Source organism: Mesoplodon densirostris, chromosome 4, assembly GCF_025265405.1.
Source record: "Mesoplodon densirostris isolate mMesDen1 chromosome 4, mMesDen1 primary haplotype, whole genome shotgun sequence".
NCBI classification, from domain to species: domain Eukaryota; kingdom Metazoa; phylum Chordata; class Mammalia; order Artiodactyla; family Ziphiidae; genus Mesoplodon; species Mesoplodon densirostris.
This window is the reverse complement of record NC_082664.1, coordinates 147,755,158-147,767,524: the sequence shown is the minus strand read 5'-3', so window position 1 is coordinate 147,767,524 and position 12,367 is coordinate 147,755,158. Positions and strand designations below refer to the sequence as shown.

Below are 12,367 nucleotides of genomic sequence, written 5' to 3'. Positions count from 1 at the left end.
ATATATGCAAATAAACTTGGCTTTGTTTTATCTTGGGTTCCCTGAAATCTTGTGAGAGGTGTCGGAGGGGGACAATATAGTTTTCCGTTACAACTTCCTTTCCCCTCTAAAAAAACACATAAGAATTCACTTTTACTGCTTCCATTGGAGTTTCCTTAAGTATTTTAGGTGAGATGATTGACTATTTTGGTAACCCCAAAACAACTTTAAAATCTGAACCTAGAAATTCACTATCGGTGCTGAATTCTCAAACCAGAAGAGATCCTCAGCTGCAGATGTAAGTTTCTGAACAGTTGAGAGATGCTGGCTTCAGTTACAAAAGGTTTTTCTTAGGAATTCTTAAGGCGCAACTGAAGGAGTAAGGGAGACAGTCTGGGCTGAGGCTCATGGGGCATTTAGGACCTGGGGAGCCAGCTAGCTCTCTTGCTGCAGGAGAGGAAAGTAGGGTGGAGAAGGGGGTGGCGTTTATACTTGGGAATTTTCCTAAGTTCCCTGCCTCTGAGATCTGACTGGGCCAGAACAAGGATGTGTGTGAAATTGAGTCTTCAAACACTATTGCTTATGTTCAACTTAAACTTTTCCAAGGAGAATGGAAATTAAGCTTGAAATCTCTGAAGTGGGGAGCGGTTCATACCTTTCCTCTCTTTTCTCATGTCCTCCTTCCTTCTGTGCAGGTGGATGGAAGCATGCCTGGGGGAAGACCTGCCTCCCACCACAGAACTGGAAGAGGGGCTTCGGAATGGGGTCTATCTTGCCAAACTAGGAAACTTCTTCTCCCCTAAAGTGGTGTCACTGAAGAAGATCTATGATCGAGAGCAGACCAGATACAAGGTGAGTCCGTCCTTGCTTGGTGCTTAAATTTCTGTAAACTTGAGAGAGAAGTTTAGCATACTTTATCCTGTGAAAGAGTTACTGAGAAATATATGTAAGTGTGTTCCAACAAAATAAAATACCTGGCAGAGTGGAGAAAATTTAGTGCAAAGTCAAGATACAGTAGTAAAAGAACTTAAGCTGTCCATATTTCTGGCGCAATTCTAATGAATAATTTGTATCTAGAAATTTTCATGGTCCTTGATGAATTTTTTATTTCTTAGAAGATAGAGGAAGTAACTAGGGGAATTACTACTTTAAATCTAATTTTAACCAAGCTCTGAGATTTGTTGGCAAATTGAAAGCAATAGCAACTTTGGGGGAAGAAAATCACCCCATGATATTAAAGTTTAAGGTAAAATGGGACAGTGATCTGATTTCAGAAAATTGAGATAAGTGATTGATTCTTGTGGCCCATGACCCTCAAAAAGAAGACTGCTTTAATTAAGTTGGGATGTTGACAAGGACCAAATTCCCGTTGCTCACAGAGTTTCTGTGGGGAGCTTTCCTAAGAGCTCTTATCTGAAAAAAAGGATGAGTATAGAAGATAGTGGAAGATTGCAAAACCAAGAGCAAATATGTAAGAGGGGTCAACTGTAAGAATTGGGCAAGAGCTCAGAATGAGTTAAGGATGAAGACAGAATCAAAAGAGTTGGTTTTTTTGTTTGTTTGGCTTTTTAATATTTAAATTAAAAGGAAAACAAGGAAATTATAGGTCTTAAGCCAAAATTAACATCCCAAATAGAAACTTTTCTTCATCAAAAAACAAAGACTTATATTCTGAGTTTTAAATAAGTGGTTATTCTGAAGACACCTCCTGAGCTGTTCTGCTGACTCTAAAAAATGTGTGCAGAACAGGCAGACAGAGCAGTCTCCAGCAACAGTAAAGACAATAGCCTACACCTCTAACCATCTTGAGGGTAAACCTTCCTAGAAAACAACAGGTATAGAGGTTAAGAGGGGGGTGTTTATATGTGTAGTATGAAAATACCTCATTTTGGGAGTATCTTCTACTTGCCGGACAACACACTGAGTGCTTTATGTACATTTTCTCAGTTAATCTTTCCAACAAACACAAAGTTGGTGTTAAAGTTGGGGAAACTCAGAATCAGTAGGGTGAAGTGACTCGCCCAGTGTCACCAATAGATAACCAAGTCAGGAATTGAATCCAACATAATTGAATTCCAAAGACCATGTTCTGCTGAGCACACTGTACACAGGAAGATTCTCCAGATGGTTCTTAACTGAGAAGAGCTGAGATGTGGATTTGGCTTTTGGGGATTAGAATGTGTAATGATACAGACAGACCTTAAGTTTAAGGGGACCATGTAAAGTCTTACAGGGAAACTTTTATTGATACAAAGAGAGTATTTATTTAGTATTTGCTTCAATATTGCCAAACCGTGCCTAATGGTCTTTTATTTGTTCTAGGCAACTGGCCTCCACTTTAGACACACTGATAATGTGATTCAGTGGTTGAATGCCATGGACGAGATTGGATTGCCTAAGGTAATTTATGTGATATTCATAGTTCTGGCTGTTTGGCATAACAGTTCTCATTCTACCTGTAAAATTATTCTCAATTGATTCTTTGGCGATATATATATATAGATCTATCTATCTATATTTTAATACTAAAGGGTCACTTCAGTTTGTTTTAGGAAATAGCTTTGTTCTTTTTCTTTTATATTTCTCATCCCTGCTTCACCTCACCCTAGAGAAATTCCCTATGATGTCATTTACCTTTACTACACCAAATTATAAACATTAAAATTCAGGGCTTCCCTGGTGGCGCAGTGGTTGAGAGTCTGCCTGCCGATGCAGGGGATACGGGTTCATGCCCCGGTCCGGGAAGATCCCACGTGCTGCGGAGCGGCTGGGCCCGTGAGCCGTGGCCGCTGAGCCTGCACGTCCGGAGCCTGTGCTCCTCAACGGGAGAGGCCACGGCAGTGAGAGGCCAAAAAAAATTAACATACCATGAGGGAATTCCCTGGTGGTCCAGTGGTTAGGACTCAGCACTTTCACTGCCAGGGCCTGGGTTCAATCCCTGGTTGGGGAACTAAGATCCTGCAAGCTGAGCAATGTGACCCCCCCCCAAAAAAAACAAACAAATTCACACACCATGAAATTCACCATTTTAAAGTGTGCAGTTCAGTGGATTTTATTTATTCACAAAGTTGCTACATTCAAGTTTGACTTTAGGAAACATAAGGAAATATTTTAGAAATGTCATCTTCCAGCTTCAGAATAACCAAATTTGTAGGTAATATGAAGGGTTTATTTTATATTTCAAATTGTAGAGGCAGTATAATGAGATTTACTTCTTTTATCTGGTTTTGGAGGTGGCCGTAGGTTTGTTTTTTGTTTTTGTTTTTTTGACAGCTTTATTGAGGTGTAATTGATTACAGAAAAACCATACATATTTAATGTATACAATTTAATGAGTTTGGAATGATAGCTGTAGTTTTGATATGGGAGTGTGCATCCTTGAGTATTTTGCTCAAGAGTTTATTTAGTGCTTCTCTTAGTGAAATTGCCGTCTCAAGTGTTGGGCTGCACCTTGCAGGCCTGCAAGCCTTGTAGTTGCCTTGAGAATGAGGGAAGAGCCCGGAGACAGCAACAGAGACATCACTGGTTTATTAGATAGGGGATCTCAGCTGTCCGAATCAAGGCTCTGGAGTGACACCCTACCGTGGACAGCAGGCAGTAGGCAGAACACGGCAGCAGTCTTTGCTACTGGGGGTGGGGATGAGGGGGAGGAGGAGTTTACCAGTTATGGGGGAATTGACGTCAGTTTGGCTCATCAGTTAGTTACCAGGGAAAGCAGCAGAGGGGCATGTCCCTCATAGCCCCTTGGGCAGAGTTCTTCCCTTTGATAAACTATCATAGTGGAGCCATTCTGATCTAAAGATCACTAACATTTACTGATTAGGCTGTATAATTAAGAGGAAATGTCAGCCATATGAGTAGGATATAGGTGAAGCAGGGACTGGTTGAGCAGGAGATGTACAGAGAGCAGGAGAATAGCCATCTTGGGTGGCCTGATCATACATCTAGCTACCTAGTCCTACCTTGAATCCATAGAGGCCCTGATACAAGTGTCACTGTTAGAGGCATGGACAGCTTTTCCCTGTCCTCTGACCTAAGAATTCTACTTCTAGGAATTTATCCCCACTCCCACCCCACCGGCTCAAAAAAAGAAAGAAAAAATTAGACAAGCACAAAAAATGTATATGTAAGGATTTTTCAGCATCGCATATGATAGAAAAAAATGATAGCAAACCACATATTCCTTTACGCAGGGTATTAATTGTGTTACAGCCGGTCAAATACTAGTGCTACCATTGAAAAGGATGATGTCAATCTATGTATATATAACCGTGATGTGTTAAATGAAAAAAAAAAAAACAGGCTACGATTATAAGAGCTTGTGTTCTGGCTAAGATGAGATCACTATTTTTGTCTAAAAATAAAGTGAGTATTCTTGGGAAAAATCTGCAGGGAGAAATAGTTTTCATTTCTGTGTGATGGGGTTAAAGGGTGGTTTTTATTTTCTTTATACGTTTCTGTGGAGTCTAAATTTCTGTAACCAAAGAAAGATTAAAAAGAAATGAGATGTGGAGTATCAGAAAGTCGCTGAAACTACTTGGAAATGAACACTTGGCATTTAGCAGAGTGCTCAGCTCACTGTTGCATACATACCTGTTGAACTGAGTAAATTCAGAGCTAAGTCTTTGCAGAAGACTAGCTTGTGTCCTCTTTTATTCAGAGCAAAGTGCTGAAGTTCTCTTCCTTGCACTGGTATGTTTGAGAATTAAGCCCCACAAATGTCAGGAAATGCAATACGTCAAGTTCTTACAGCTACTTGGCCTTTCTATGCACCTGTAACTTCCTGTTCCTGTTTTTTATATAGTATGCCCAATGGGCAATAACAATTTAACCTCTTTTGAATGGTACTAAGAGCTTTGTTAATATTTGCTATTGCTAATAGTACGGTTACTACAAAATGCCTTTTTAATAATTTAATTTTATTACCTTTTTTGTTTACTAACAGTAGTGCATTGTCCTGGACCACAATCTCAACAAACTGTTGAGGCTGTCAGGAACAATAGGATTATTATGGCTATTACCCTTGAAATGTCTGCTCTATATGATTTAAGTCCAGAAGACTTCTGAGTAATGTAGACTAAAGATACTTAGCCTAAAAATGTGTTTTTGCTCATAATATAACATGTGATTGATAATTGACAATAGTAGTGTTTATTGGGATATCTTCCCTAATCTCTTTATATGGTACATACAAATTACAGAGACTTAATATGATAATTTTTTGGTTTTTATCCATTTGACTATTATAATTCGTGCTCTTGGCCAACTCCTACATGAAACAGTTTGTTGTTTGATTTTTAAAATTGTTTTTAATCTGCCTAATAGTCCTCTGTTTTCTTCAATTATTCTGCCTTCTATATCCTAGTGGTGGGCATTCCTTAAGATGCAATTCTTATTTTAGCTACATTCTCTCATTCTCATGGTTTCAGTTGTTTTGAAGACTCTTTGCTATAAGATAAACACAGTTTCTTCAATTGGCTGCTGGACATTTCCCCTTGGATAGCTTTCTATCTCCTAGAGTTTCTCATATGTAAAACTAAACCTACCTTTTCCCCCAAGTGAACCTCCTCTCCTCTACATAAATGGTACCATGTCATCATGTTCCCAGTCATCCAGTCTCAAAACCTTAGATTTACCTTGGACTCCTAAATGCAGTCATTCCCCAAGCCTTCCTCAGTTATTTGCAATGTCTCTTTTATCTGTTGAAACAACCTCCCAGCCTGCTTTCTCAGCTTCAATCTCTTCACTATTCAGTGTATCCTGTGTCTTGTCTCCAGTCAGATCTTCCTGAGGCTGTTTTTAGCCTTGGCTCCAAAGCTAGGACTTCTCTAAAGCCTGAATATCAAGTTCAAACTTGTCTGACTTTCAAGGTCCTCATAATCTGCCTCTATCCTCCCTCCCAACCTTATTTTCTTTCTATTACTTTCTAAAATGTATTCTGTACTGTTTTTCGGAGGGTGACTGACTTTGACCATGATTTTCACCATTCAGGAGAAGACATTTCAATCTTAGGAAATGAGCATGGGAAGTTTGAAAAATTATCTAAAAAGACCCCCATTTCTCTTGGGGGTGCACAGTTCTTCCTCATCGGGAGCAATAGGTATTGTGGGGGAAAACAAGCATAAAAACAAGTAATTAAACACAATGTGTTAAGTGCTATAATAGAGTTAGATACAAAGGGCTGTGGTACTCTTCTCACTGCCTTTTATTGCTCATCCAGATTCCTCTAATCGCTTCATAATCCAGTGTCACTTCTCTAATCCACTGTTATCCCTTTTTTCCTCTAAATTACAGATTGAGTTGTATGGTACCATATTACCATGAGAAAAGGTCTTGAAATTCAAGGTTATTCTCCATCTAAACCTACTCTGTTCCTATCCTACCTCATTTGTTAATTCATCAAACATAGAGAGCTCCCTCCATGACCTTGACTCTGGGCTTAGCATTGAAGATACAGCAGTGAACAACATAGACCTAGTCCTTGCCTTCATGTGGCTTGGAGGAGTCAAACAGATAATTTCAACACACATAGTTGATTAATTGTGGTACATGCTACCAAGAAAAACTCTCCATCTCTCTCATTCCCATATACATCCTCTATTCTACCTACTTTATCTGTGTATCTTTCTACTTCCCCCAAGCATTATAACACATTTTAATATTTTGTAGTTTTCTCAATGTCTAAATGTAGTGATTTTACACATACTGAAGCACTTAGTAAATGTTCATTGTTGAGCTATTATTACTCAATCTAGGCCTGCTAGATAGCAACTAAGAAGATTGCAATCCTTCAGAGCCTCATACACTTGCCACTGATTTAAGCTGGACTGGAACTTGAGTTTTGTTTGCCCATGTCTGTGTCTGCAGTAAGTAACTCACTCTCACATACTTAGTAAAATTCAGTGGGTTGACCCAAATAAGTCTTTTCCAAGTAGTGCTTTTCACTGTGTATTGTAGCATTTTGTTCCTTACATTACTTATAATGAAATGTCTGTTCACCCTAATGAGGTTATTTGCCGAATGCTGACAATGTTTTCTAATTGTCCAAAGTTTTACTTGTATTATTCATGATTGGTGAATGATTAAATGAACTCTAGTGGATGGATGCCTTACACTGCTTCTTTTATTTCTCTTTAGATTTTTTATCCGGAAACTACAGACATCTATGATCGAAAGAACATGCCAAGATGTATCTACTGTATCCATGCACTTAGGTAATCAGATTTTCTTGGTAGAATAAGCAGTATATAGATACAGAGAATAGATTGGTAGTTGCCAGAGGCGGGGATTTGGGAGTAGGCGAAATGGGTGAAGGTGGTCAAAAGGTACAAACTTTCAGTTATGAAATAGATAAGTCCTGGGGATGTAATGTACAGCATGGTGACTACAGTTAATGATACTGTATTATGTATTTGAAAGTGGCTAAGAGAGTAGATCTTAAAAGTTCTCATCACAAGAAAAATAATTTGTAACTATGTGTGGTGATGGAAGTTAACTGGACTTACTATGGTGATCATATCATTATGCTGTACACCTGAAACTAATATAATATGTCAGTCATATCTCAATTTAAAAAAAAAAAGCAGTTTAGGAGTCACATCTGAATTGAGTGTGTAGCTTGTTGTCCAGGGTATGATGAAAAAGTTTTTGCATTTGCTTCAGAATTTTCAAATAGAATAGAGCACTATGATCTTAACAAAATGGTGAGAAACAGCTGTGTTTTTCTAGGGAGAAAGGATTTATTTATTCCTATAATAACAAAAAATTTTGCTCTAAAAACATAATATCTTTCATTATTGATCTAGTGTTTCAGTGAACTATGCATTTCTCTTGAGATGTAGTCCCTTTCTTTTAAATTAAAGTCTCTTAAAAATTATAAAAACTACATACATTTGAAAACTTCTATTGTTTCTCACTTTGTTTCAAGCTGATAAACTGATTTACTAAATACACTGTGTCTTGATACTCTTTGGTAGTACAGTTAAATTTTGGCAACATCTTCATATAATACCAGCAAATATCAAATGGTTGATTGATAATTTATTAAGTTATCTAGGACCTTAACAAGTCATTTGTTCATTAAATAATTTTTTTGTCAATACAAATATAATAAATAGGAACTGAAACAAGGTATAATTTTTATCACAGCTTCGTAGTAAATTTGGAAGATGACTTAATTTCAGGTCCTCAGCTCTTAGAATGAACGAAGTACTAAACTGGAGGGAAGAGGTGATATGTCTGGATGAAGGATGGGATGGGAGAGGTGTAGGTGCTAGTAGTATAGTATTTCAGAGTGGTGCAAATTTACCTGATGGCCGTAGGCCTAAAGCAGAAGATGATAGAAGTAAGTATGAGAAGGGACATGAGGATGAGATTTTTTTCTTGGGCTGCTCTTCTTATATAGTATCCTGTATGTGTACTTAATAAATGTTAATTATATGTATGAATGTATGTATAATACTGACCCACAAGAAACCTATTGTCTCCAGTTTCTGGATCAAATGTTTGCCAGATCCTTGGTATCACTGGAATCAGTGTGAAACCCATAAAAGAGAGAATATAACTGAGGACTAATAGATCTCTTGTGTGGACTAATGAATTCATTAACCTCCTTAGAGGGTTCCCTCACTAGGTTCTCTCCCTTCTGATCCATCTGCCATGGTGCTGTCAGAGCTATCTTTCCAAAACAGCCCTAATAGTATCAGAGGCTTCATAAAATATTTTGATGCTTCCTTTCTAGCCTCACCTCCAGCCATTCTCTCCTGTGTACCTATGTTCTAGTATTTTCAACAAACAGGCTATGTACTCTTGCCTTTGGTTTTGCTGTTTCCTGTGCCTGAAATGCCTTTTTAAAAAATTAATTAATTAATTAATTAATTAATTTTTGGCTGCGTTGGGTTTTCGTTGCTGTGCACGGGCTTTCTCTAGTTGTGGCGGGCGGGGGCTACTCTTCGTTGCGGTGCGCAGGCTTCTCGTTGCGGTGGCTTCTCGTTGCGGAGCACGGGCTCTAGGTGCTTGGGCTTCAGTAGTTGTGGCATGCAGGCTCTAGAGCGCAGGCTCAGTAGTTGTGGTGCACGGGCTCAGCTGCTCTGCGGCATGTGGGATCTTCGTGGACCAGGGCTCGAACCCGTGTCCCCTGCATTGGCAGGCGGATTCTTAACCACTGCACCACCAGGGAAGCCCTGAAATGCCTTTTCTCCTTGGTTTAACGTATGCTCTTCTCCAGGTGCCACCTCAGAATGCTACCATTAATATGTTCTCTTACTTTTTCCCTCTCGGGCAGAATTGGCTACTTACCATCTTTGTGCTCCTTTAGCATTTTATAACACTCCTCTTACTCCAAGCATAGTGCTCGTTACATTGTACTCTGGTTACTGTTTGTTCTTATACCTTGCTTTCCTGTGGATTCCTTAGAGACAAGAAGTATTTCCATTGTTCTTTATCCATGTGTCTGTAGTATCAACACTTAGATGCCTAGCATATAATCACAATAAATGTGTGTCAAAATTATACATTATAACAAATCTCCCTCTCCCTCCCCCAGCTCAAGGGGGTACTTTCTGTCCTATAAATGAAAAACGAAATGGTACTTTGTCTTTATCAAAGGGCTCTTCATGTTTGTCTCTGCTTATCCAATCAAGTTTTAGCTCAGTTCCCACATTCTTGGTGAAGTTTCTCAAATGACCTCAGCTCATTCCTTTTTCTAAACCTCTGGGGTTCTTTTTTTTTTTTTTTTTTTGTTTAGTTTTGTGTGTGTGTGTATGTGTTTTGTTTTGTTGTTTGTTTGTTATATATTGCTTCTTTCATATCTTTTCTCCCTGTTACATTTATTAGCATCTTAGGGACAGAAGTCATGCCTTACTCTTTTTCCCCCTCCAAGGTACATAGCATAACATTGGACAAACAATGATAAAATGAGAATTTTAAAAAATTGTTTAGGAATAGGTGATATATTGGAGAATTTTCAGAATGTAGCAATTTCAGGTGCATATGTCTGAGCCCAAATCAGCTTAATTCTGAGTATTGTGATTGGCTTAGTGTTCTGTGAAGTCTGTCTATGTTGATAACCTTGTGAAGGCTGTACCTACAGTGGATATCTGAACTTGGCAGGCACAGCAGCTAAGTTGGCATAATTCCTCTCTGCTAGTTCTGTAGCCACTACTCTCTGCAATGTAACCTGAGTCCCAGGCCCTCAAATTCTCTGAAGAGAGATTGAAGAATTAACTGTGCCTTTCTAATGTTGGAGTCAGAATGAGAAAGGGAGGAAGCCTGCTACTGTTTTCCATTTCTGTTCAATATGCAGTTCGTGCTTAGAAAGTATATACACAGCAGTGTGTTCTGGTTGGTGATTTATGATTTCTTTTCTCCCTTACAGTGTTTTTCCTGAAGGGTATGTAGGAAGTGTTGGTAACTGCTTGAGCCTCTTCTTTACCTTTACACAACAGTGTTCAAGGCAGGTTCCTCACTTCACTTACCTGTATTGGGTGAGGCACTGTTTCCCTTTTGGATCAACAGTGATAGAAAAGCATTATCTCCTTGTTTTCTCCCTTCCTGCCATCTTTTTTTATTCTCCCTCAGTCTTGACTGGCATTATTCCAGAGATAGTGACTTTACTTTAGTCAGACTAAATTACTCTTGTAGATTACATTCCACTCTCAGATAAGACCCTTATTCTCCATTATTTCAAATATATTTGTATACTTCCTTTCCATTTCCTCTGATGCTTTATCTTTCTAAGAACTGATTTTGGGATTAAATTGGCCCATAATCCTTTATCCTAAATTCAAAAAAACATGCTGAAAGATCTGAAAAATGAGTTTTGGTTTAGTTCAAACTCCTTTGTTGGCAAGATCTGATCAGTATTAATTGAGATTACTTAGAATGTTTATCTACTTAATATGATTATTCATATGTCTCTCTGCAGAAAAGTAATGTATTTGGTTAGGGGTGCTTCCCCAAGTCTTGTTGGGGGTGTTTTATAATGCTGTTTACACTGTAAAACTTTAATAATATCTGAGAAATCCTAAGTTAATATTTGGCCCAAAGAATTTAGGTAAGGGACGTGGGCCTGTACTAGATTCTGTTTCCTAATCAACTGCTGTGTTTAAGGATATTTATTAGTAATCTTTGAGGTTAGCATAGTGATTTCTTTCATAGGTTACTCTACAATCAGTAACAGTAATTGGAATCCAGATAGGCTAACACAACCTCCTTTTCCTCATTGCTATAAAGTATATCTTAGATAGGAAAAAAAAAAAAGAAAGAAAAAGAAATCTGAGCTCAATTACAGGCTGGCTATTATAGGTACCTAACAGCTTATTTGTAAGCAGACATAGGAGACTAGGAACAAAGATTGAAAGTGGTGGAAAGGGAAACCTCTCCCAGCAGCCTCAGAAGCAGCGGATTAAAGCTCCACAATCAACTTGATGTACCCTGCATCTGTGGAATACATGAATAGACAACAAATCATCCCAAATTGAGAAGTCAGCAGTCAGTGCTGTGCCTCTGAGGTGGGAGAGCGAACTTCAGGACACTGGTCCACAAGAGACCTCCCAGCTCCACATAATATCAAACAGCGAAAATCTTCCAGAGATCTCCATCTCAACACCAGCACCCAGCTTCACTCAACGACCAGCAAGCTACAGTGCTGGACACCCTATGCCAAACAACTAGCAAGACAGGAACACAACGCCACCCATTAGCAGAGAGGCTGCCTCAATTCATAAAAAGTCCGCAAACACCCCAAAACACACCACCAGACGTGGACCTGCCCACCAGAAGGACAAGATCCAGCCTCATCCACCAGAACACAGGCACTAGTCCCCTCCACCAAGAAGCTTACACAACCCACTAAACCAACCTTAGCCACAGGGGACAGACACCAAAAACAACGGGAACTACAAACCTGCAGCCTGCAAAAAGGAGACCCCAAACACAGTAACATAAGCAAAATGAGAAGACAGAAAAACACACAGCAGGAGAAGGAGCAAGATAAAAACCCACCAGACCTAACAAATGAAGAGGTAATAGGCAGTCTATCTGAAAAAGAATTCAGAATAATGATGGTAAAGATGATCCAAAATCTTGGAAATAGAATAGACAAAATGCAAGAAACAGTTAACAAGGACCTAGAAGAACTAAAGACGAATCAAGCATCGATTAAAAACACAATAAATGAAATAAAAAATACTCTAGATGGGATGAATAGCAGAATAACTGAGGCAGAAGAACGGATAAGTGAGGTGGAAGATAAAATAGTGGAAATAACTGCTGCACAGCAAAATAAAGAAAAAAGAATGAAAAGAACAGAGGACAGTCTCAGAGACCTCTGGGACAACACTAAACGCACCAACATTTGAATTATAGGGGTTCCAGAAGAAGAAGAGAA

At 38.8% G+C, this 12,367-nt stretch overlaps 1 protein-coding gene across 1 annotated transcript in view; it reads left to right on the top strand.

Annotated features, from left to right (window-relative positions):
- Positions 1-12,367, top strand: part of IQGAP1 (IQ motif containing GTPase activating protein 1) — a 106,337-nt gene that overhangs the window by 34,924 nt on the left and 59,046 nt on the right. Inside the window, exons 3-5 of the mRNA XM_060097438.1 lie at positions 675-831; positions 2,302-2,379; positions 7,117-7,193. Coding sequence (XP_059953421.1) covers positions 675-831; positions 2,302-2,379; positions 7,117-7,193 — 312 coding nt within the window. The remainder of the gene's footprint in view (positions 1-674; positions 832-2,301; positions 2,380-7,116; positions 7,194-12,367) is intronic.